Source organism: Odocoileus virginianus, chromosome 6 (assembly GCF_023699985.2).
Source record: "Odocoileus virginianus isolate 20LAN1187 ecotype Illinois chromosome 6, Ovbor_1.2, whole genome shotgun sequence".
Taxonomy (NCBI): domain Eukaryota; kingdom Metazoa; phylum Chordata; class Mammalia; order Artiodactyla; family Cervidae; genus Odocoileus; species Odocoileus virginianus.
The window spans coordinates 26,994,829-27,014,914 of NC_069679.1; the positions used below are offsets into that span (position 1 = coordinate 26,994,829).

At 46.5% G+C, this 20,086-nt stretch overlaps 1 protein-coding gene across 1 annotated transcript in view; it reads right to left on the minus strand.

Annotated features, from left to right (window-relative positions):
* EHD4 (EH domain containing 4) overlaps nt 1-20,086 on the minus strand; it is an 85,539-nt gene that overhangs the window by 16,288 nt on the left and 49,165 nt on the right. Inside the window, exon 4 of the mRNA XM_020906810.2 lies at nt 3,149-3,561. Coding sequence (XP_020762469.1) covers nt 3,149-3,561 — 413 coding nt within the window. The remainder of the gene's footprint in view (nt 1-3,148; nt 3,562-20,086) is intronic.

Below are 20,086 nucleotides of genomic sequence, written 5' to 3' on the forward strand. Positions count from 1 at the left end.
GTAATGTAGGAGATGCAGGTTCAATCCCTGGGAAGAGGCCCTGGAGAAGGAAACGGCAACCCACTCCAGTATTCTTGCCTAGGAAACCCCATGGACAGAGAAGACTGGCAGGCTACAGTCCATGGGGTCACAAAAGAGTCGGACACAACTTAGCAACTAAACAACAATATACCAACGCAGATCTGACACCTGCCAGGTGATATCTGGAATCTTATCCTTCACATGTTTTCAAAATCACAGCTTGACAAACTTCTAAACTTTGTAGGGTTTATGTGGATGGAGAATATTATAGAATAATCAGAATGACAGATTAATACAGAAAGCAAGGGCATGGTAAAGACCAACAGATGCTGTCCACGCTGCACTTCAGGTGAATGCTTTCTGGACCAGGGAGTCAGGCCCACTGGAGTTTGAATCTATAACTTCAGGCTGGGAAGTCTTGGGTAAGTGAGGTCACCTTTCTGAGCTTCATTTCCCTGTATGAGAAATGAATGTCCAGTTTTGCGTACTGTGGGCAGGATCAGATAAAACAACACATGCAATGCAAATCGTGGGGCTTCTAGAACATTATAGACCTTCAGTCAAGGTTGGCCTGCCAAAGGAAAACTGGATCAGGAGAAAGAGAAATGAATATATCAAAACCCAAGAGCATTTTTATGAAACAGGAACACTTCAAAGAGTAAGGCTCAGGTGACCCCTTGTCCATTTCAGCAACAAGTTCACAAATGAACATAAAACTGCAGACGGTGTATGAAGTGGATGGCACTGGTTAGTGGTCAAGGCTATTATGCTGAGTTTAGCTTCTTCTCTGCCTGAGACGGTTTCCTGCCCCCCCTGCCAGCCTGGTGCCGCCCCAGGAACACACTGGCACAGCTCAGGCTGGAAACATCCGTACTTCAAACATTTTCCTTTATGAAAAGGAACAAGCCAGATACTATTCTTAGGAAGAAGAAAAAAAAAAAGACAAGCTTTTTTCCTAGAAGTAAGCTCAGCAATTTGACTGCCCCCTGCCCCCACCCCCCGCCTCTACACAAGGGCTTTCATTATTCCCGTGTCAGTACACACAGCAGTATTCTGTGCCTCTAAACCCAGGCCACGCCGGCCCCTTCACAGGGCCCAAGGTGCCAGGATGGCAGCAAAATCCCATGCGCTTGGCATCCCCAGTGAGCCTTTTGCCGTTTATTTAATTATATGATCAAACATAGCTGCATCTTGAGTTACCAGGCCCTCAGCAATGCCTGGTAAATTAAAAAAAAAAGTCCATGGGCACTTAAAAATAGTTTAAAAGATCTTGAAATCTGAAAAGGCTATGACACCATTTACCAGCCTTGGTTATACAATCATTTTGGGTATTATGTACCCTGAAGGTGGAGTTCAGTTGTATCAGCCAGAAAAGAGAAAGACCACATGCTAGGGGGTCACTAACTGGGCAAAAACAGGCTTCCTGCCACTGAGCCAGGGAGGGAAATCATCTCAGGAGAGCTGCAAATTAGTGGATTTACAAACCTTGCAGAACTGGAACAAAAGTGGCTGTTCCGGGAAGGAAGCAGCTTGTACCAGAAGAAAAGATAAAGAGCTGTGACTCAGGAACACAGGTGGCTGCAGATCAGCAGAACCACATGGGTGGAGGGTGTGAAAAAGCCTTGGGGGGAGGAGAGGAAAGAGCAGATCCAGGGACGATGGGCGGGGTCGCAGCCGGGAGGGATGCTGCCCTGCAGCACACCAGCATGCAGGCAGCGAAGAGGGGCTGGACGGCTGGTCACCTGCACGTCGGCCACCCTCAGTGGAGCCCTCCCCGCTCCCCACCCCTGCCAGGTCCCTTCTCAGAGCACAGTGTCTACACCTTGGCACTCACAGCTCATCATTCGGAAGAGGGGAGTCTGGCGCCTCCGCCTTCACCTGACTTGGCTGCCCAGCCCTGGCCTAGGGTGCTGTTGACTAAAGCAGGCAAAGTAATGGTCGACTCTAGAAGGCTGGCCTGTGGGCCCCCAGACCAGAGCAGAAGCCGCTCGTGGTGCAGCAAGAGGAAGTGGGGAGACGCAGGTTCTCTGCCATCAGAAGCTGAAGGAAAAATGAGGCCTCCTGACCAGGGATCTGGAGAGGCGGGCCCAGGACTGCTTCAAGCAGAAGGGACAAGGCCAAAGCAGAAGGCTAGACTGGAAGCCAGGAGGGCTGTCTTTCGTCCTTTGTCACTAAAGACCTCTGGTTCCCAAACTTGACTGATCATCAGCATCACCTGGGGAGCTTTACACACATACATACACTCTACCCCCAGTCAGAGGCTCTGGGGCAGGGCTTGGGAACTTACATTGCTTAAAGCTCCTGAGCAAGTCTGATGATCACTGGGACTAGATAAACTCTGGAGGCACTTGTGTTAGAGGAATACCATTTTATGAAATGTACATACAGGTTTTAAAGAACCATTTTTTTTTTTCTGTACTTTTTCTTAGAGGAGTCACATGCTCCCCTCTTTTCAGAGACATAGCAAAATAGACTATGCTGTTCACACTTGAGGGTGGCCCAGCACCTGGAGGCACAGGCTCCTGGGGCTGCTAAAAGGCTCAGCCGTGAGGTGGGAGAGTGGGAACCACAGCCCAGAATGGGGATATGGTGTGCCCCAACCCAAAATGGCATAATTGGTGGGCTGGACTGAGCCAACCTCCTGTGGCCTCTCTGCGCCCTCGTATGACACAGGGCTCTATGCCTTAGGCACAGGGTGACAAGTGCTGGCACCTCAGCACCCCACTGGTCCCACCAACGCCACCTCTTTCTGGTTTGGCGGGTTACCTTCCTACCATCTTAACATAGCAGCAGCATCCAGGTGGTGAGTACATGCATTTCCCCGAGTGCCGGATGCTACGTCAAGCACTCTGCAAGCCAGGTCACACTAAACCCTCCCAAGCATCCTGGGATGTGCTCTTACTAGTTCCATTTTATAGGTTGAGTCAGGATTGGAAAGGAGTCATTTGCCCAAGATCACAGAGGTAGGAGCCAGAATCTAAAGAAGATACTGATTGTCAGGCTTGCTTCAAAGCCCTTCCACGTCCTCCCTGAGGCTCCTGGAGTAGAACCTCCGCCTATTTTCCCTTACAGAGGTGCGTGTGGGAGGAGTCCCTGCCCAGGCTGCTGCTGGGGGTCTCCAGCTTACCTTGGCCAGCCGCGCTCGCTTGATGAGGTCGTTGAGTTTGCGCACTGCCGCCTTCTGGGGAAGGCTCTGGATGTCTCTGAACAGGTCCTGGGCCTCGGCCTCAAAGAGCCTTCGGTTGTCAGTGTTCTGCAGGGGCTGCGTCCAGAAGGAGCCGATGTAGACGCGTAGCACCTCAGGCGTGTTGATGACCTTGCCCAGGGACCACATGAGGGCCCCGTAGACTCGCATCAGCTGCTGCGTGTCCACTTGGTCGGCCTTGTTCAGCACCACACGGATCTTGTCGTCCTGGCCCCGGAAGGCCTTGATGGCCTCTGAGAACTCGTCCGAGATGTCCAGTTTGTGAGCATCGAAGAGCAAGATAATCCTGTCCACCCGCTCAGCGAACCACTGAAGGACCTGGCAGAAGTCATACCCTGTGGGGAGGGAAGGGGCAGGTCAGTGTGGCCGCCTGCTGCAGGGGGTGTGCAGGCAGGGGGCTCAGAACCACCTGGGTCTCCAGCAGCTGCCAAGGAGAGTGCCCCGTCTTCAAGCTGGAGGAAGGGGAGGACTCATGATATGAAAATTGTTTCAAATGGGGCCCTCTGGGCTGGATGCATCAAGTTAACACTGGGGATGCTGGGAGTCCTTGCATGGGCAGTAACAGGGGATATTGTGGTCACCGATTGGGCAATGCTTGCTTCCACATCTGTAGTTTCTTTTAGCCCCCAGGAGTCTCTTGTTTCACCTAGTACCATCTTTTGGTTTAATGGCAAAATTGAGTAATGGCCCTGAAAAAATATAGGCCTTGGGGTCAAAAGCTCTCAATTTCTACCAAAGTCTCACTTTTCTGAAAGTACCAGGGCTGGAGAAGGAAGAAACCTAGTGGCCACCTGAAGTCTCATGGAGTGGACAGGAAGTACCATAAAAGAGAAATTTCCATCTATCTAAATTTTTAAGAGTGTTAAGGAGATCAAAGGTTGACCTGGCCCAAACCGTGACCTATATTTATCATTTGGACTATTTATATCTTTAGTATGTTGTAAATATTTTTAAAATTGTGTTTCACAGCCATTCCATGAAATGGTCTCTTGCCAATTTTTTTCTAAAAATGACCAGACCCATGACAATTCTGTTTATTTTACTTTGGCTGTATACCAACACACTCCAAATCACACCCAAATCAACACTCCTCTCGGCTTGCGGTCAAGGCTTTTGAGCATTTCCCAGGGAGGCAAGTCCCATGAGAAGCAAACAGAAGGAGACAGTCTCCCAGGCTTATTTTTATTCTCAAGTCTGATTAGCTCTAGAATCAAGCCTCAAAGCAGTGCAATCAGAACCCAAAAGGGCTATTTCCTGATCCTACTTTTCATGCTCTTGCCTCTTCTTTTAGATCTGGAAAACTTCCAAACACATATAATAGTCTAAAGAATAATGTGATGAACATTGACATGCCCCCCTTGTACCTTTAAGAAATTTTCACAAAAATACACACTGAGGAAACCAGATCTGAAAGAGACACATGCACCCCAGTGTTCATCGCAGCACTGTTTACAATAGCCAGGACATGGAAGCAACCTAGATGCCCATCAGCAGACGAATGGATAAGGAAGCTGTGGTACATATACACCATGGAATATTACTCAGCCGTTAAAAATAATTCATTTGAATCAGTTCTAATGAGATGGATGAAACTGAAGCCCATTATACAGAGTGAAGTAAGCCAGAAAGATAAAGAACATTACAGCATACTAACACATATATATGGAATTTAGAAAGATGGTAATGATAACCCTATATGCAAAAGAGAAAAAGAGACACAGATGTACAGAACAGACTTTTGGACTCTGTGGGAGAAGGCGAGGGTGGGAAGTTTCGAGAGAACAGCATGTATATTATCTAAAGTGCAACAGATCACCAGCCCAGGTGGGATGCATGAGACAAGTGCTCAGGCCTGGTGCACTGGGAAGACCCAGAGGAATCGGGTGGAGAGGGAGGTGGGAGGGGGGATCAGGATGGGGAATACATGTAACTCCATGGCTGATTCATGTCAATGTATGACAAAATCCACTGCAATGTTGTGAAATGGTTGGCCTCCAACTAATAAAAATAAATGAAAAAAAAAAAAAGAAATTTTCACTTGACCTTCTTTGCTTCAAATACTTAAAAAAAAATTGAAGTGTAGTTTATTTAAATAACAAAACACGACATAGCAGTGAGGGTGAACTAGATTTTCACTTGTCAACACAGGCAAATCTCACACACAAAAAAATCAGTTTCAAAAGGACATGTATAGCATTATAACATTCACTTATAAGGTTAAAAAACAAAGCACCACTCAACAACCTATGGATATGTACTACAGCTCGAATATAAACATGTTACATGGGTTTGCGGATGCTGGTTGATTCTGGGGATGGAGGAAGTGAGGAATCTAAAGTAGATGAGTGCCTAAAGGAGGATGAGCTGTTAGAGAGAAACAAAGGGGGTCCATGGACTAAAGTTTCCATGAATTGAAGAACAGGTGTAAGAGGAGTGACTGAGCAAGCAAACTGGATTCAGATATATTTAAATAGGGACTTCCCTGGTAGTCCAGTGGTTGGCAATCTGCCTTCTCATGCAAGGGAGGGGGGTTCCACCCCTGGTCGGGGAACTAAGATCCTACATGCCACAGGGCAATTAAGCCCAGGGGCCACAACTAGTGTACCTCACTAGAGAACCTCACGAGCTGCAACTACGGAGCCCATGCACCACAGCTAGAGAAAGCCCTATGTGCCACAGTGAAGATCCAGCACAGCCAAAACTTAAAAAAATAAAAGCATACATTTAAATAAAGAAAACATTCATGAAAGTGCTGAAGCCCCCCATGACACCCTCCCCAAGCTCCCCCTCCTCAACCTCCGCCCCGGAGGAAACCACAGACACTGGATGCAGGGCTTTATGTCACCGCGCATGTGCGTATGCTGCCAGCTCAGGCCTTTCACTTCTCTTTTCTGTCTCACTGAGGGGGCTCCCTGATTCCCTGGGGGAAAGGAGACCAAAGGCGGTTCCCAGAATGTGGGCTAGAGTTTTTCATTGCTGTCAGCAGCCAGTTTAGATCAGAGGAAAATCAAAGACCTATGGAACAGGTCATAGAGTAGGATATGAAGATTCTGAGTTAAGATTTCACTTGGTTCTGTCCCTATGAGGCCAAAGCAAACCTCCTCCTAAGGTAATGTGGGTTCTGTCATTTGAGCCTGACCTGTGCACCAGAAAGCCCAGATCCTGGGTAGGAAATGCTCAGCTAATGAAAGACGGCGCTGTTCCCTGGGGGCCGGGACGGCGTTCTGAAGCCACCCACTGAAGGCCCTGTGTGTGGATTTACTTTTCCAACAGGGAGGATGGACTTGTCTTTCCGACACCATGCCTCTCTCATTTGGTAACTGAAGGTTCATGAACAGATCGAAGAAAAGGCTATGTCCGGCATGCACACTGGGGAGGATACCAGTTGTCCTTTGCTGAATGCTCTTCCTGTTGGATGGGGGTTAGCATGGGTTCCTTGGGGACCACAGACGCTGAAGGTGTGGTGGACAGTCTCTTGCACCACTCGTTAGCAGGCTGGGATACAGATAGGTGATTTAGAATCAGACAATCATCTCCTGGGCTTCCCAGGTGGTGCTAGTGATAAAGAACCCGCCTGCCAATGCAGGAGATGCAAGAGACATGGGTTCAATCTCTGGGTTGAGAAGATCCCCTGGAGGAGGGCACGGCAACCCACTCCAGTATTCTTGCCTGGAGAATCCCCATGGACAGAGGAGCCTGGTGGGCTACGATCCATGGGGTCGCAAAGAGTTGGACACGAGTGAGGTGACTTAGCATGCATGTAATCCTCTCCTACCAGAGGATGGTGTTGAATCTTAAGGGAATGACGCAAAGACACAGGGAAAATGAGAATTTATTTATGGCAGAGATGGCTGAATTTAGACGGTGATAGTGGCTTCCTAACCTAGTTTTTGAGCCCAGCTCTCTGTCTTCCTATCCATTCTGTGAACAGCCTGATTTTCTGAAAAACTCCTTCTCTGCTCAAGTTAGTCAGCTTCTTTGGTTTGCTACCAAGGACCATGACTGGTAAATAATCTATCCCCACATTTGAATATTTCCAAACTATGGATGCTTTTACAACCAGTGCCAAAAGAAACTTGCCACACCCATAGCTGTCACCTCCTCTGTATGCGAGCACCGTGTAAATTCAGCCATGCAGACACATCTCTCTTCCTCCATGGGCCACCTGGGTTGATTGGTTGGTCTCTACAGTAACATGTGTGTTTCAACTTTAATTTGGGTTCCTAAAAGTGATTTTAAAAAAGACTTCATTTCAATGCTTCAGTGAAATAAAAAGTTACTGGGAACAGAGCTGCCAGATCTAAGTGTGCTAAAGTGAAGCCAGTACTCACCTCTGGAGGAACAGCTGCATGTCTGTATTCTTTTGTTTTAAAGTCATGATGAAAAGCTTGGTAAGGATTAAGCCGCATGGGTAGGTAGAACTGCTCTGCTTGTCATTAAGAGGTGTAAAAGAATGGCTTGTCACATGTTAGGCAACACAATCAAAAGTGAAAAAAAAAAAATCACTGTGTCTCAGAAGAAAGCAAAGAATTGTCAAAGCTGGGAGAAGTTGGTCTGCTCAATTTTTTTCTCATATGCAGTTGTTGTTATCATTATTTTACCGTTTTTAAGTGTACAGTTCAGTGGCATTAAGTGCATTCATATTCTTGTGAACCATCACAACCATCCATCTCCAGAACTCTTTTTTCACCTTCCCAAACTGCAACTGTGCCACTAAACAATAACTGTTGATCCCTCCCTCCCTCTTCTGGGCTCCCAGAGCCCTTTGCTTGTTCTCCTATCAAATGACTTTACACGGTGGATTATAACCCGACGGATGTTCAGGGTTCTGTCAATAGATAATAAATTCTTTAACCATAGGGACCACATCTTCCTCACAGTGGCACATCAGTGATTATCAAAAGTGTGGGCTCTGGACTCAGGCTGCCTGGGATTCTAATCATACCTCTGTCACTTACTAATTTTGTGACCCGGGGCATGCTGCTCTCTCTCTCTCTGTCTCATTATCTCATCTATAAAATGGGGCTAATAATGGTATCCACATACTTCACGGGGCTGTGGAGTACATAGGTGAAGCATTTAGAATCATCTTGGCAGCTGGAAAGTTCTCTAAAATGTTATGACCTGGTTATTTAAAAAAAACCTTGAATCCAATTCCCAGTGCCTGATGGGGGCAAAATAAAAGATTTGCTGAAAGATGTCTGGCTGGGGTGAAGTACAGCCTGCAGATATGGAGAAAACAAATTTCCCTAATTAAACTGGGTAAAGGTGACAATGCAGTGATGCTCCAGCCACGTGAGAGAATCAGTGCTCAGAAGATAGCTGATAGAGTATACTGACTGAGCAGAGACTGCTTGTATTTTATGAATAGAGCCAGTGAACTTTCTTTCCTTGCTTGTGAAACAGAGGGAGTTCTACCACGTTGGCCTTAAAGACCCCGCGTGCCAATTCACTTCTGTCAATTCCAACTCTTTGCAACCCTGTGGACTGGAGTGGGTTGCCATCCATTCCTCCAGGGGATCTTCCCAACCCAGGGACTGAACCTGTGTCCTCTTATGTCTTCTCCACTGGCAGGCAGGTTTTAACCACCAGTGCTACATGAGAAGCCCCTCAAAGACCCTGGGTTACTCCTAAAACAAGGCAATGATTCCGGCTGCAGGATCCTCCTTGGCTTAGCGAAGTCCTGTGCACACCTGTGCTGGCAAACCTTCATGCTCAGCAGGGGGACAGCGATGAACTCCCCCAGAGGTTCTGTCACGGAGGGCGGTCAGGGACCTGTCACCCCTAGAGTGGGCCACGCTAGACTAAGTAGGTCTGTGACAACGTTACCCCTTAAGACAATGTTGAGGGCCACTGGCCTCAGACTGAGCGTGCCCTCAGCTGCTGTTTTGTTTGGCCTCCAGGGTGTCCTTATGCTCTGAGCTCACTGCCTTTGGCCTGGACAGCACTGTCCACCTGGTGCCCACTTTTGAGTGGAGACACAACAGCTCAGACTCTGCCTTAGAGGCCCACCTGTGCCCTACAGCACTCCTGGGCTCCTGGGGGGCACTCCTAGCTGCCATCCCCCCACCCCCCAAAGAACTGCGTGGAATGACTTCACAGGCGCCTCCCACCCATGGTCTGGGAATGTCTGAGGGTGGGAGCCTCCCTATCCTGCCTCTCCAGCCCAGGAGGGTGCTTGCCAACACAGCCCTCAGGAGTGCTTCCTGATGTATTCTGTGGGAAAACGTCCAGTATTCCCTTTTTATTTTTTGGCCATACCATATGGCTTGCAGGATCTTAGTTCCCTGACCAGGGATCAAACCTAGGCCCTGTGCAGTGAAAGTGCAGAATCCTAACCATTGGACTGCCAGGGAATTCCCCAAAACTTCCCTGCCTTAAACAATTTCTCAAACATGTCTCTTGGGAAATCAAAAGTACACTAAACATCCTGGAATTTAATAAGACATATCAAACACAAAAAATTTTTTTAGTGGATTAATAAATAATTATCAAGTTCCTAGGATGTGCTTGGAATTGCTGCTGAGGGACATGCTGCCATAAAATTGAGGCTGCTAGCTTTACCCAGAATAGTCCCAAACCGGAAATAATCCACATGTCCTTTGGTGGGTGAATGGCTAAACAGTGGAATACTATTCAGTGATAAATGGATGGGCTACTGACGCATGCAACCACACGGATGAATCTCAGAAACATGCCAAGTGGGAGAAGCCAGGCATTAAAGAACACATAACTGTATAATTACATTTACGCTAAATTCTAGAACAGACAAAGCTAAGGTCCAGTGACAGAGAGCAGATGAGGGGTTGCCTGGGACTGAAGATGGGACTGGGACTGACCACAAAGTACCAAAAACAAAGAAGGAACTTCTCAGGGTGATCTAAAGTTTCTGTTTCTAGAAGATGGTGGTGGTTACACAAGAAACACGAGTACGAGTAAATCTGCAAATTTATCAAAACTCAGCAAGCTGTACAATTAGAGTGAGTGCATTGTAATGTACTGTACTTCAATAAAACTGACTTAAAAAGTAAAAATAAATAAGAAAGAAAAAGAAAGGATGGACAGAAGGCTGGAAAGAAGAAAGAAAAGGAGAAAGAAAGGGAGAAGGGAAAAAAGGAAAAAAAATCCAAGGTTGCTGAACTTGCTTGAAGATACTCATCTCCACACACTGCTGAGTGGACCAGGAAGTTGAAATCTGTTCAAGGGAACTATGTCACGAATCTGGCCATGTATGGAGTTGGATTTAGCAATAGTTCCAACAGTCTTACCCACAAAGGTTAATGTAAAATTTGGCTTGTCCACTGAAACTTTGAGAGTCATGAATTTCACAGTGTCTTGCCTCATGGCCAAGGTGCTTAAAGTCTTTCACTGTGACAGACCAGGGACGAGAATGCTCTGAGTTTATGAGAATCGGTTCCAGCTGCACAGAATGCAATAAGGACCAGGGCACACGTAGATCTGGGCGTGTGTGTGCACACACCCAGGTGAGCATGCCTGTGGGTGTAGGGTATATATGTGCACATGTATGAGTGTGTGTGGAGAGCATAAAATTCAATATAATAATAGAACTGTCCCCACGGTACTCAATATATTTTAAATATGTTATCAGTCAATTATATATAGGGGCTTTCCAGGTGGTGCAGTTAGTAAAGAATCACCTGCCAATGAAGAAGATGCAAGAGATGCAGCTTTGATCCCTGGGTCAGGAAGATCCCCTGGAGGATGAAATGGCAACCCACTCCAGTATTCTTGCCTGGAAAATTCCATGGACAGAGGAGTCTGAAGGGCTATAGTCTATGGACTATAGAGTTGCAAGAACTGGACATGATTGAGCACATCCACAGATGTAGAAACTGAGGCTTAATGATGTAAGACACCTGCCCATGGTTACAAAGCTAGAAGGTAGTAGAACCTGAACTAAAACCAGGCCCCTAGAGGAGATGTGGAGATGACAGACATTTCAATTCTGTAAGATGTTACAATGGAACTTGTAACAGTCTGGAACAAAACAGAGCTGTAATCAGCTCAATTGTTTAAAAGTACAGCTTCTCTCTTTGTAAAAGGACCCCACAGCTATATGGCTTTTGGAGCTGGGAAAGAGACTTTGTCCTGTGGAAGATCCCAGCTTGGCATTCCCGGTTCCACGTTCTGGGAACAAGGAGGAGGCAGGAAGGAAGGGGCCCTTTCCACCCAATCAGGGGGCTTCCGACACAGCCCTGTGGAGGCCGTGGTCTCCGTCCTTGCTGAAAAGCCTCACCAGGAAATGGCATCTGAGGTCAGAACAGTGGCCCCAGACTCAGGTAAACACAGGGCGGGGACCCCAAGGAAGCAAATTTGACTGATTATTTTTAATAGCACAACAGAAAAAAATGCTTCAGTTACTTCCCAAAGCCAAGTTTTCTATTATGTGAGTTTTAATCAAGATGTGTGTTAATGAAAGAATGCAAGATAATGGTTCTCTCTGCCCTTGCCACTAGTGCCATTCTTGGGGTGGATAAGGCCCCTTGAGCAGCAGGCCAAGTCCCAGGACTCTGCCCAGACCTTCCCTTCTGCCTGGAGCGCCTTCCCTCTCTCCACCTACCCACGCCCCCAGGAGGCTTCCCCCACCCAAGCAGAGCAGCGTGTCCCTGCCTCCCAAGAGGGTCTGTTCTCTGCCACAGCCTGTGCTCTAGATGAGACTGTCACCATCATGTCTGGAATCCAAAAGCCCACTGCAGCACACCTGACACTACCTAAAACCATTCCCCTGTGATCTATTCTTCCAGCACCAGTGGTTTTTCTTTTGGAGCACTGACTCTCTATAATGATGTATTTATTTGGTGATTATGTGACAGAAACGCTGAAGGGAAACTTCACCCCTCATCTGTTCACCACTGTACACCCAGGATCCACCACTGAACAGAGCAGGTGCTCAGTAAACCTAGTTTGTGCTAAGTCGCTTCAGTCAGGTCTTACTCTTTGGGACCTGATGGACTGTGGCCCACTGGGGTCCTCTCTCCATGGGACTCTCCAGACAAGAATACTGGAGTGGGTCACCATGTCCTTCTCCAGGGGATCCATTTATTACCCCCCCCAAATTAAAACCAAAACTACCGTATGATCCTGCAGTCCTACTCCTGGGTATCTATCCAAAAGAATTTAAAACTGGGATCTTAAAGAGATGTTAGCACTCTTGTGTTTACTGCAGCATAATCCCCAGTAGCTAAGATGTGCAAACAACCTAAAAACCCATTGGCAGATGAATGAATAAAGAAAATGCAGTGTATATATACATCAGAATATATATGTGACAAGGGTGAACCCTGAGAACATTATACCAAGGGAAATAAGCCAGTCACAGAAGGACAGATACTGCATTATTTCATTTATATGAGGTGTCTAAAACAGTCAGACTTGGAATCATAGTGTGGACTGGTGACTGCCAGGGTCTGGGGTGAGGGGAAACTGCTAAGCAAAGGGAATAAAGCTTCAGTTATTGCCTAGCGAAAGTGAAAGTTGCTCAGTTGGTTCCGACTCTAGGCAACCCCATGGACTATATACAGTCCATGGAATTCTCCAGGCCAGAATACTGGAGTGGGTAGCCTTTCCCTTCTCCAGAGGATCTTCCCAACCTAAGCATTGAACCCAGGTCTCCTGCATTGCAGGTGGATTCTTTACCAGCTGAGCCACAAGGAAAGATGAGTCCATTCTAGAGAATTGCTATACAACCCTGTCTGTAGTTAACAATACTGTACACCTAAAAATTTAAGAGGGTAGATCACATGGTAAGTGTTCTTACCACAGTAAAATAAATTTGGTTTAATGAAGTATATTGCCTTAAATAAGAAGCATAAGAATTTTTAGCAAGTCCAAGGGTATAGTTGCTTAAATAGTGCTGTGGGTGTCTTAAAAAAGGGCTGTTACTAATTATAGGGAGTACAAATCATCTCAAAATAAACATCAGTTATCTAAGGGGTCACTCAAGTATTAAATATATATTTTTAAAAATAGTCACTTCAGTTAACAATAACAGCTCCTTCAATTAAACATGTGCAAGGAGTCCTTGTATTGTTTCCAGGACGAGTTTACTTCACAACTGGAAAAGGCTATTACTGAAAATGTTACTGGGGTTGGATGCAGAGTGACTGCTATAAATAAAGAATTGCAACAAATATTTACTGAGCTCTCTCAACATTTCTGCACTGTCAGGAGACCTTCACATGAATATCATCCCCTGTAATCCTCACAGCAGCCCCGTGAAGCATGTACTATTATTATTTCCCTTTTATAGGGGCTTCTCTGGTAGCTCACATGGTAAAGAACTTGCCTACTATGCAAGAGACCTTGGTTTGATTCTTGGGTTGGGAAGATCCCCGGAGTAGGGAATGGCAACCTACTGCAGTATTCTTACCTGAAAAATCCCATGGACAGAGGAGCCTGTTCATGGGGTCACAAAGACTCAGACACGACTGAGCAACTAATGTGTTCACGTTTACAGGTAAGGATATAGAGAGTCAGAGAGGTTAAACAACTTACCCGGGGTCATATAGCTATCTGCCAGGGGTGCCAGAATTCAAACCCAGGGATGCCGATCCCAAAGCCTGCAATTTTACCCACTGCACCATGTATACACCAGGATGGTGGGATTAGAGGTTTTTTTTTTTTTTTTTGGTGGGGTGATTTTTATTTTCTTCTTTTTGGTCTTCTAAAAAGTAGTTTTTAAGGGTTTTGTGATGAAAATATATTATTTCTGTAATAAGAAAAAAATAAACATGGACAAAATCACTGGTTCATATATGACTGGGCTAGCAATATCATTTAGGAGGGTGTTCCTTTCCTTCTGTACTGGTGTTTACAAAACTAGGGTCTGGATTTCTAGCACTTTCCAGCTTATCGCCATCTCAGGAAACCCAGGGAGTGAAGTGATGCCTTTGTAAACACACAATGCCCTGTGAGCAAAGGCAGCCCCGCTTCACTGGGGTGAAGCAGCGGGGAACACACTGGTGTGATGTGAGTAGAGACACTGCTGCTGCTGCTGCCCTCCCCACCTCGCTTCTCTTCCCCAGTGGGCTTCCTCCTCCTCCCAGCTGACCAGACACACAGTTGGGCTGGGTGGGATGGGGGTGAAGGGGTGTGGGCGGGTCCAGGCTCCTGCTGGGCATGGGGGGAGCTGATATCAAACCCCTCCCTGGATCCAACAAGACTCTCCGAGAAGACGAACGCTGCAGCGTCTACATCTGCATGCTTGTGCTGTGCTATCATGTCCAACTCTCTGCAACCCCATGGACTGCCAGGCTCCTCTGTCCGTGGGATTCTCCAGGCAAGAATACTGGAGCGGATAGCCATTTCCTGCTCCAGGGGAACTTCCCAAACCAAGGATTGAACCTGAGGCTCCTGCGTCTTCTGCATTGGCAGGCGGGTTCCTTACCTCTGAGCCATCAGTGGAGCCCCTACATCTGCATATAGCAGTCACCTTTTTGAGGAGGTTCAATGTGTATCCCCCTCAGTTTTCAGATGTTAATGGTCACCTCTTGGAGAATGTAACTGGCTACAAGAAGAGCCCCATAGTTATAGAGTTCTCGACCTCCCTGTGCCTGGCCTGGCCACTAAACGCACCACTATTTAAATTAATAGTGGACCAAGGACTGAGCATGTCCTGAGATGGGCTTGGTGTTGTTTATCCCCCAGCTCCTCTCCCCACTCCTCTCCCTTTGGGATTTAGTCCAATACCTTGTGAATTTATTTTTTGTGCCTGTTTCCTCCTAAAATAAACAAGCTAGCCCCACAGCCTGCCTCTCCTTCCTATGGAGGATGCTGTAAAGATAACGATGAGGCAGACAGTACTGTGTGACCCCAAAGACCCCAGACATCATGGAATCACAGCACACGGGTGGACAGGAAACAGAGAAATGCTCCACTTGAACTGTTAGCACCGCGAACAAGGCTTCTCCTGGTCACGTGACCAAGTCAAAGGGAAAATTGGGTTTCATATTTCACTTTCCATTCCAGGTTAAAAATTAGGTTAAGCAGCAGATCTGAGCCCTAGGGAAAGACAGCAGTAGTACATGCCATTGGAGGCTCTTTGCTGGAGAGAGAAGTTGGTGAAAATCTATTAAGAAAAATCTACATGTCTTGGAGCTTGGTTCAGCTGCTTCACTGTGCCTGCCATCAGTTTCTGTATCTATCAGATGGGTCAGATGCTCAATATGGATTCCTTCAAATCATAAAGATACATATGATGGTTCTGAATATTAAGCTTTTCTGAAACAAAAAGTCAGATCCTCAGGAAAATCAATTTATTGCCTGTATAGAAGGTAGCATCAAGTTCTAGTATCAGCATAAGAATGTGAAACCATCTGGATGGTTACAGGAATATTCAGTGACTAACTCTCGGGGATAAGATAAACAAGCAACATGTTTCATGTTCTTATATTCATTTCACCGGACTCATGTGCTGTGGCATTTTGGGGCTGATTTGAAGGTCCTTGCATGTTTCCATAGGGGCAGTTAGTTGCCCTTCAAGAGTAAGAGTAATTTCCTTGTCATTTAATTCCAAACACCTCTAGGCTGAAATAAATTAACAGAAGAAAAGTCACAGAATTTGAGATTTTCAAGGATACTGAAGAAGTCATCAGGTCCAACCTTCTAGTACTATAGTTAATGGAATTCAGGAATTGAGTGTCACGCACATGGAAGCGGTCCCTTCCTCATCCTCAAGTGGGCTTTGTGTGCCTCAGGTGAGAAGGTCTTGCACAATATGTCTATAAATCAGGCAGTTTGTACTTGTCCTGGGTTTTCTTGAGGCAAAATGCCAATGGTATACAGACTCCACCCAAGGATGACGAGGCCAAATACTTACAAGACTTCCACCTTGATAATGCATCTTGTCATTTTGTGGTTCAGAAGGACAAAGAGACAATGTTTCTTCACGTCATAATTTTCCACAGAGAAATGTTAAACCCAGGGGGTGACAACTTTGGATCAACAAATGACTTGCAGTGTGACCTCTCCCCTCAACCCCTGCCCTGCCCTGTTCCTTTTAAACATTCCCAGCGTTGAGTGAGTGTTCTGTGAACATTTGGACAACAGCCAGTCATGAAGAACAGCTCCAGCAACTGAGCTATCAGATAACCCACGCCAAAAGCCAAACCATTATTTAGAGACAGTTATTTCTGGATTTATGTCACAGATAGAAAGACAGATCAAGCCAGCGGGGACCATATTAGTAGAAGTGTGAGTGGCTCAGTCATGTCTGACTCTTTGTGACCCCATGGACTGTAGCCCGTCAGGCTCCTCTGTCCATGGAATTCTCCAGGCAAGAATACTGGAGTGAGTTGCCTTTTCCAAGGGATTCCAAAATCCCTTATCCAAGGGATTTTCCCAGCCCAGGAATCTAACCTGGATCTCCCACACTGCAGGCAGATTCTTTACCATCTGAGCCACCAGGAAGATACACTTATTTTATTAAATCAGAGTTCGTGTATTTAATAGTTATCAACAGTATTTCAAAACGGTCAAATATTTCCAGAAAGGAACTTCTTTCAGAAGATTTGTAAATATGAAATATGCCATCCACCTAGCAGACAATGCAAAGATAAAGCAAAGATGAAAACAAAAATTGGTATTGCCCTAAACTGGGGAGGCTGTGTGGAAGCAGGCACTTTTGTAATTGTTGGCCAGAATGTAAACAGGCACACCTTCTAGAGAGGCATCTGGGCACCAGTTAACACAGTAAAAAGACCACAGTTCCTTTTGATTCAGCAATGCCACTGCTAGGAGTGTATCTTACAGTTCCATGATTGCACAGACTGTATATACTTGCACTGTATATGCAAAGCTGTCTGTATTCTGTGGCACTGTGTGCAAGAGTGAAAGATTAGAAACAGCCTCAATGCCATCAATCCAAAGGACACCAGCTATTAATTCTGGCACAGCTCTATGATGGAATATGAAGGACATGGCTCTAAGGCTCCAACATGGATGTGCTCCAAGATTCACTAAGTGGAAAAGTCTTAGTGTGGAGCAGTGAGCAGAGGACCCTCCCACTCAGAGGAAGAGGCTGTGGCTCCTCTTTCTAGGAGAGGACCAGGGGATGTGGCTGCGACAGATGTTCTTCACGATTTAACTTTGTGTAACTTGACTTTTTCATCCCAACATGTACACATATCCGCACAGAATGGTGGTACTTCCGAAGAGTGCTTCAGAAAGGCAACATGTGGAATAAATGGTCTGACTTGTGCTTTTAATCATGATTTGGATTCAAACAGGATGGTTTTGAGAAAGAGACAAAAAAGAATCCAGGTGAATTGGCAGTTTCCATAGGAAACTGTATCATGGCACAAGTGGGAAATGTCCCCAGATACCAGAAAGGGGATTATGGCAGAAAGAATTGGAAGAGTGACAAGAGCTGGGGCCCTCACCACAAGAGGACACCCCTCCGGTCATTTCTGCAGTAGGTTCCCCAACATCATGCGCAGCTGCATTCTCCTCGCACTCCTTCCACAGCTCTGCTGTCAAGTCCCAATGTTTCCTTTACCCTTCCCCTCCTTTTTCAGGTCCCTGGAAGCGCAAGGTACTTGTCTGCCTAAGTCCCAGGACTCAGCCACCACCTAGCTGACCAAGGATTCTGGTGGGTCTTTTGGGGACCGCTCCAGTTCCATGAAATGAACAAGACCATCAGTTCTTCAACACCACTCTATGTCAAACGGCTTGTACATGTTATGTCACTTAATCTTCAAACAACTGGAGTGGGGGGTTTCCTCACTTTATACAGGTATAAACTGAGGCTCAGAGGGTCCCACAGTGAGGTGGGGTGCTGGGATGTGAGCCCAAGTCAGTCTCGTCCAGGGCCCACAGCAATGAAAACAAAGACTCCCTGAAAGCACCACTATTTTCAGTGTGTTTCTGCTACATGCTTCAGAGCTAATGCCTATGGAGCACTTGGGTATTTGCACGATTATTCAGTTCTAACTCTGTGAGGGAAAGCACTTCTTCTCCCATTTTATAGAGCAGCAGGAAACTAAGTCTCACAAGGACAGAATAACCTGCCCAGGTCACCCAGCTGGTCAGTGCCAGAGCCAGGGAAATGGACAAAGTCCCAGGCTGGTGTTTACTGCTTCTGCTTAGAATCCTGCATTTACAATCTACCTCTCCTACTCTCCAGCCCCCACAGGGACACAGAGACAGAGGAGAGACCTTTTGCCACACATAACATTAGGGATGAAGTCTGTATAACAGGAATGTCCCTATTATAGCAGCAATGTTACTGAATATTTGAAAATATAAATGAGAGTCTTAAAAAAATCTGTTTTTCTAGATAGGCAGATGACACCACACTAATGGCAGAAACTGAAAATCAGCTAAAGAGCCTCTTGATGAAGATGAAAGAGGAGAGTGAAAAAGCTGACTTAAAACTCAACATTCTAAAAACTAAGATCATGGCATCTGGCCTCATCATTTCATGGCAAATAAATGGAAAAAAAATGTGAACATTTTCTTGGGCTCCAAAATCACTGCAGACAGTGATTGCAGCCATGAAATTAAAAGATGCTTGCTCCTTGGAAGAAAAGCTATGACAAACCTAGCCAGCACATTAAAAAGTAGAGACATCACTTTGCCGACAAAGGTCCGTCTAGTCAAAGCTATGGTTTTTTCAGTAGTCATGTATAGATGTTGAGAGTTGGACCATAAAGAAGGCTGAATGCTGAAGAACTGATGCTTTTGAACTGTTGGAGAAGACTCTTGAGAGTCCCCTGGATAGGAAGGAGATCAAACCAATCAATCCCAAAGGAAATCAATCCTGAATATTCATTGGAAGGACTGATGCTAAAGCTGCAGCTCCAATACTTTGGCCACCTGATGTGAAGAGCTGACTCACTGGAAAAGATCCTGATGCTGGGGAAGACTGAGGATAGGAGGAGAAGGGGGTGACAGAGGATGAAATGGTTGGATGGCATCACTGATTCAATGGACATGAGTTTGAGCAAACTCCGGGAGATGGTGAAGGACAGGGAAGCCTGGTGTGCTGAAGTCTGTGGGGTAGCAAAGAGTCAGACATGAATGAGTGACTGAACAACAACAAATTTTTCTCTGGAGGTTCCTAAAAATTTTAACTTCCGTAGAAGTCTGGGATAGTTTGGGGGTGCTCCTACATGGAGTAAAGGAGCAGGCAGAGGGCAGCAGCGTTAGGCCAGAGTCCCTATCAGATGCTCATGAGCCAAGAGTCACCCAGTGACCTGGTGATCACTGGGAAGTAAAGCTATCTCTGCTCCATAAGTCCTCACCTGGGAGGATGCTGGTTGGTCACAAAGCCTTGCCCAGTGCTGTGCTGCCTCTCACCCCACCCAGAGACCACCCTGCACCATCTGCATCCTCTGCCCTGTCCTTTCGCATCCTCTGGTGACAGAGATGTGGAACAGAGCTCAAGTCCATTTTGGTAGGTTTTCCAAGCTTGTGACTATTCACTTGGTTTGGGGGTGGCAAAGCACAAAGGAGGGGCTTCCCAGGTGACTCAGTGGTACAGAATCTGCCTGCAAGGCAGCAGACAGATTTGATCCTTGGGTCGGGAGGATCCCCTGGAGAAGGAAATGGCAACCCACTCCAGTATTCTTGCCTGGGAAATCCCATGGACAGAGGAGCCTGGCGGGCTACAGTCCAAGGGGTCGCAGTCGGACACGACTTATCGATCAGCAAAGCATATAGGAGGGGGCAGGCTCAGTGATACCCCAGATTCCTCAAAACGGAGACCTCCTATACCAGAAGGACTGGACAGGCAGGTTTTTTGGGTCCCACACCAGATGCCCCCAGTTGTACTTGAGGCTGGGAAATAGTCTCTTAACAAGTTCCCTGGAGCCTGAGAATCACAGCTCTAGGCTTCAGTGC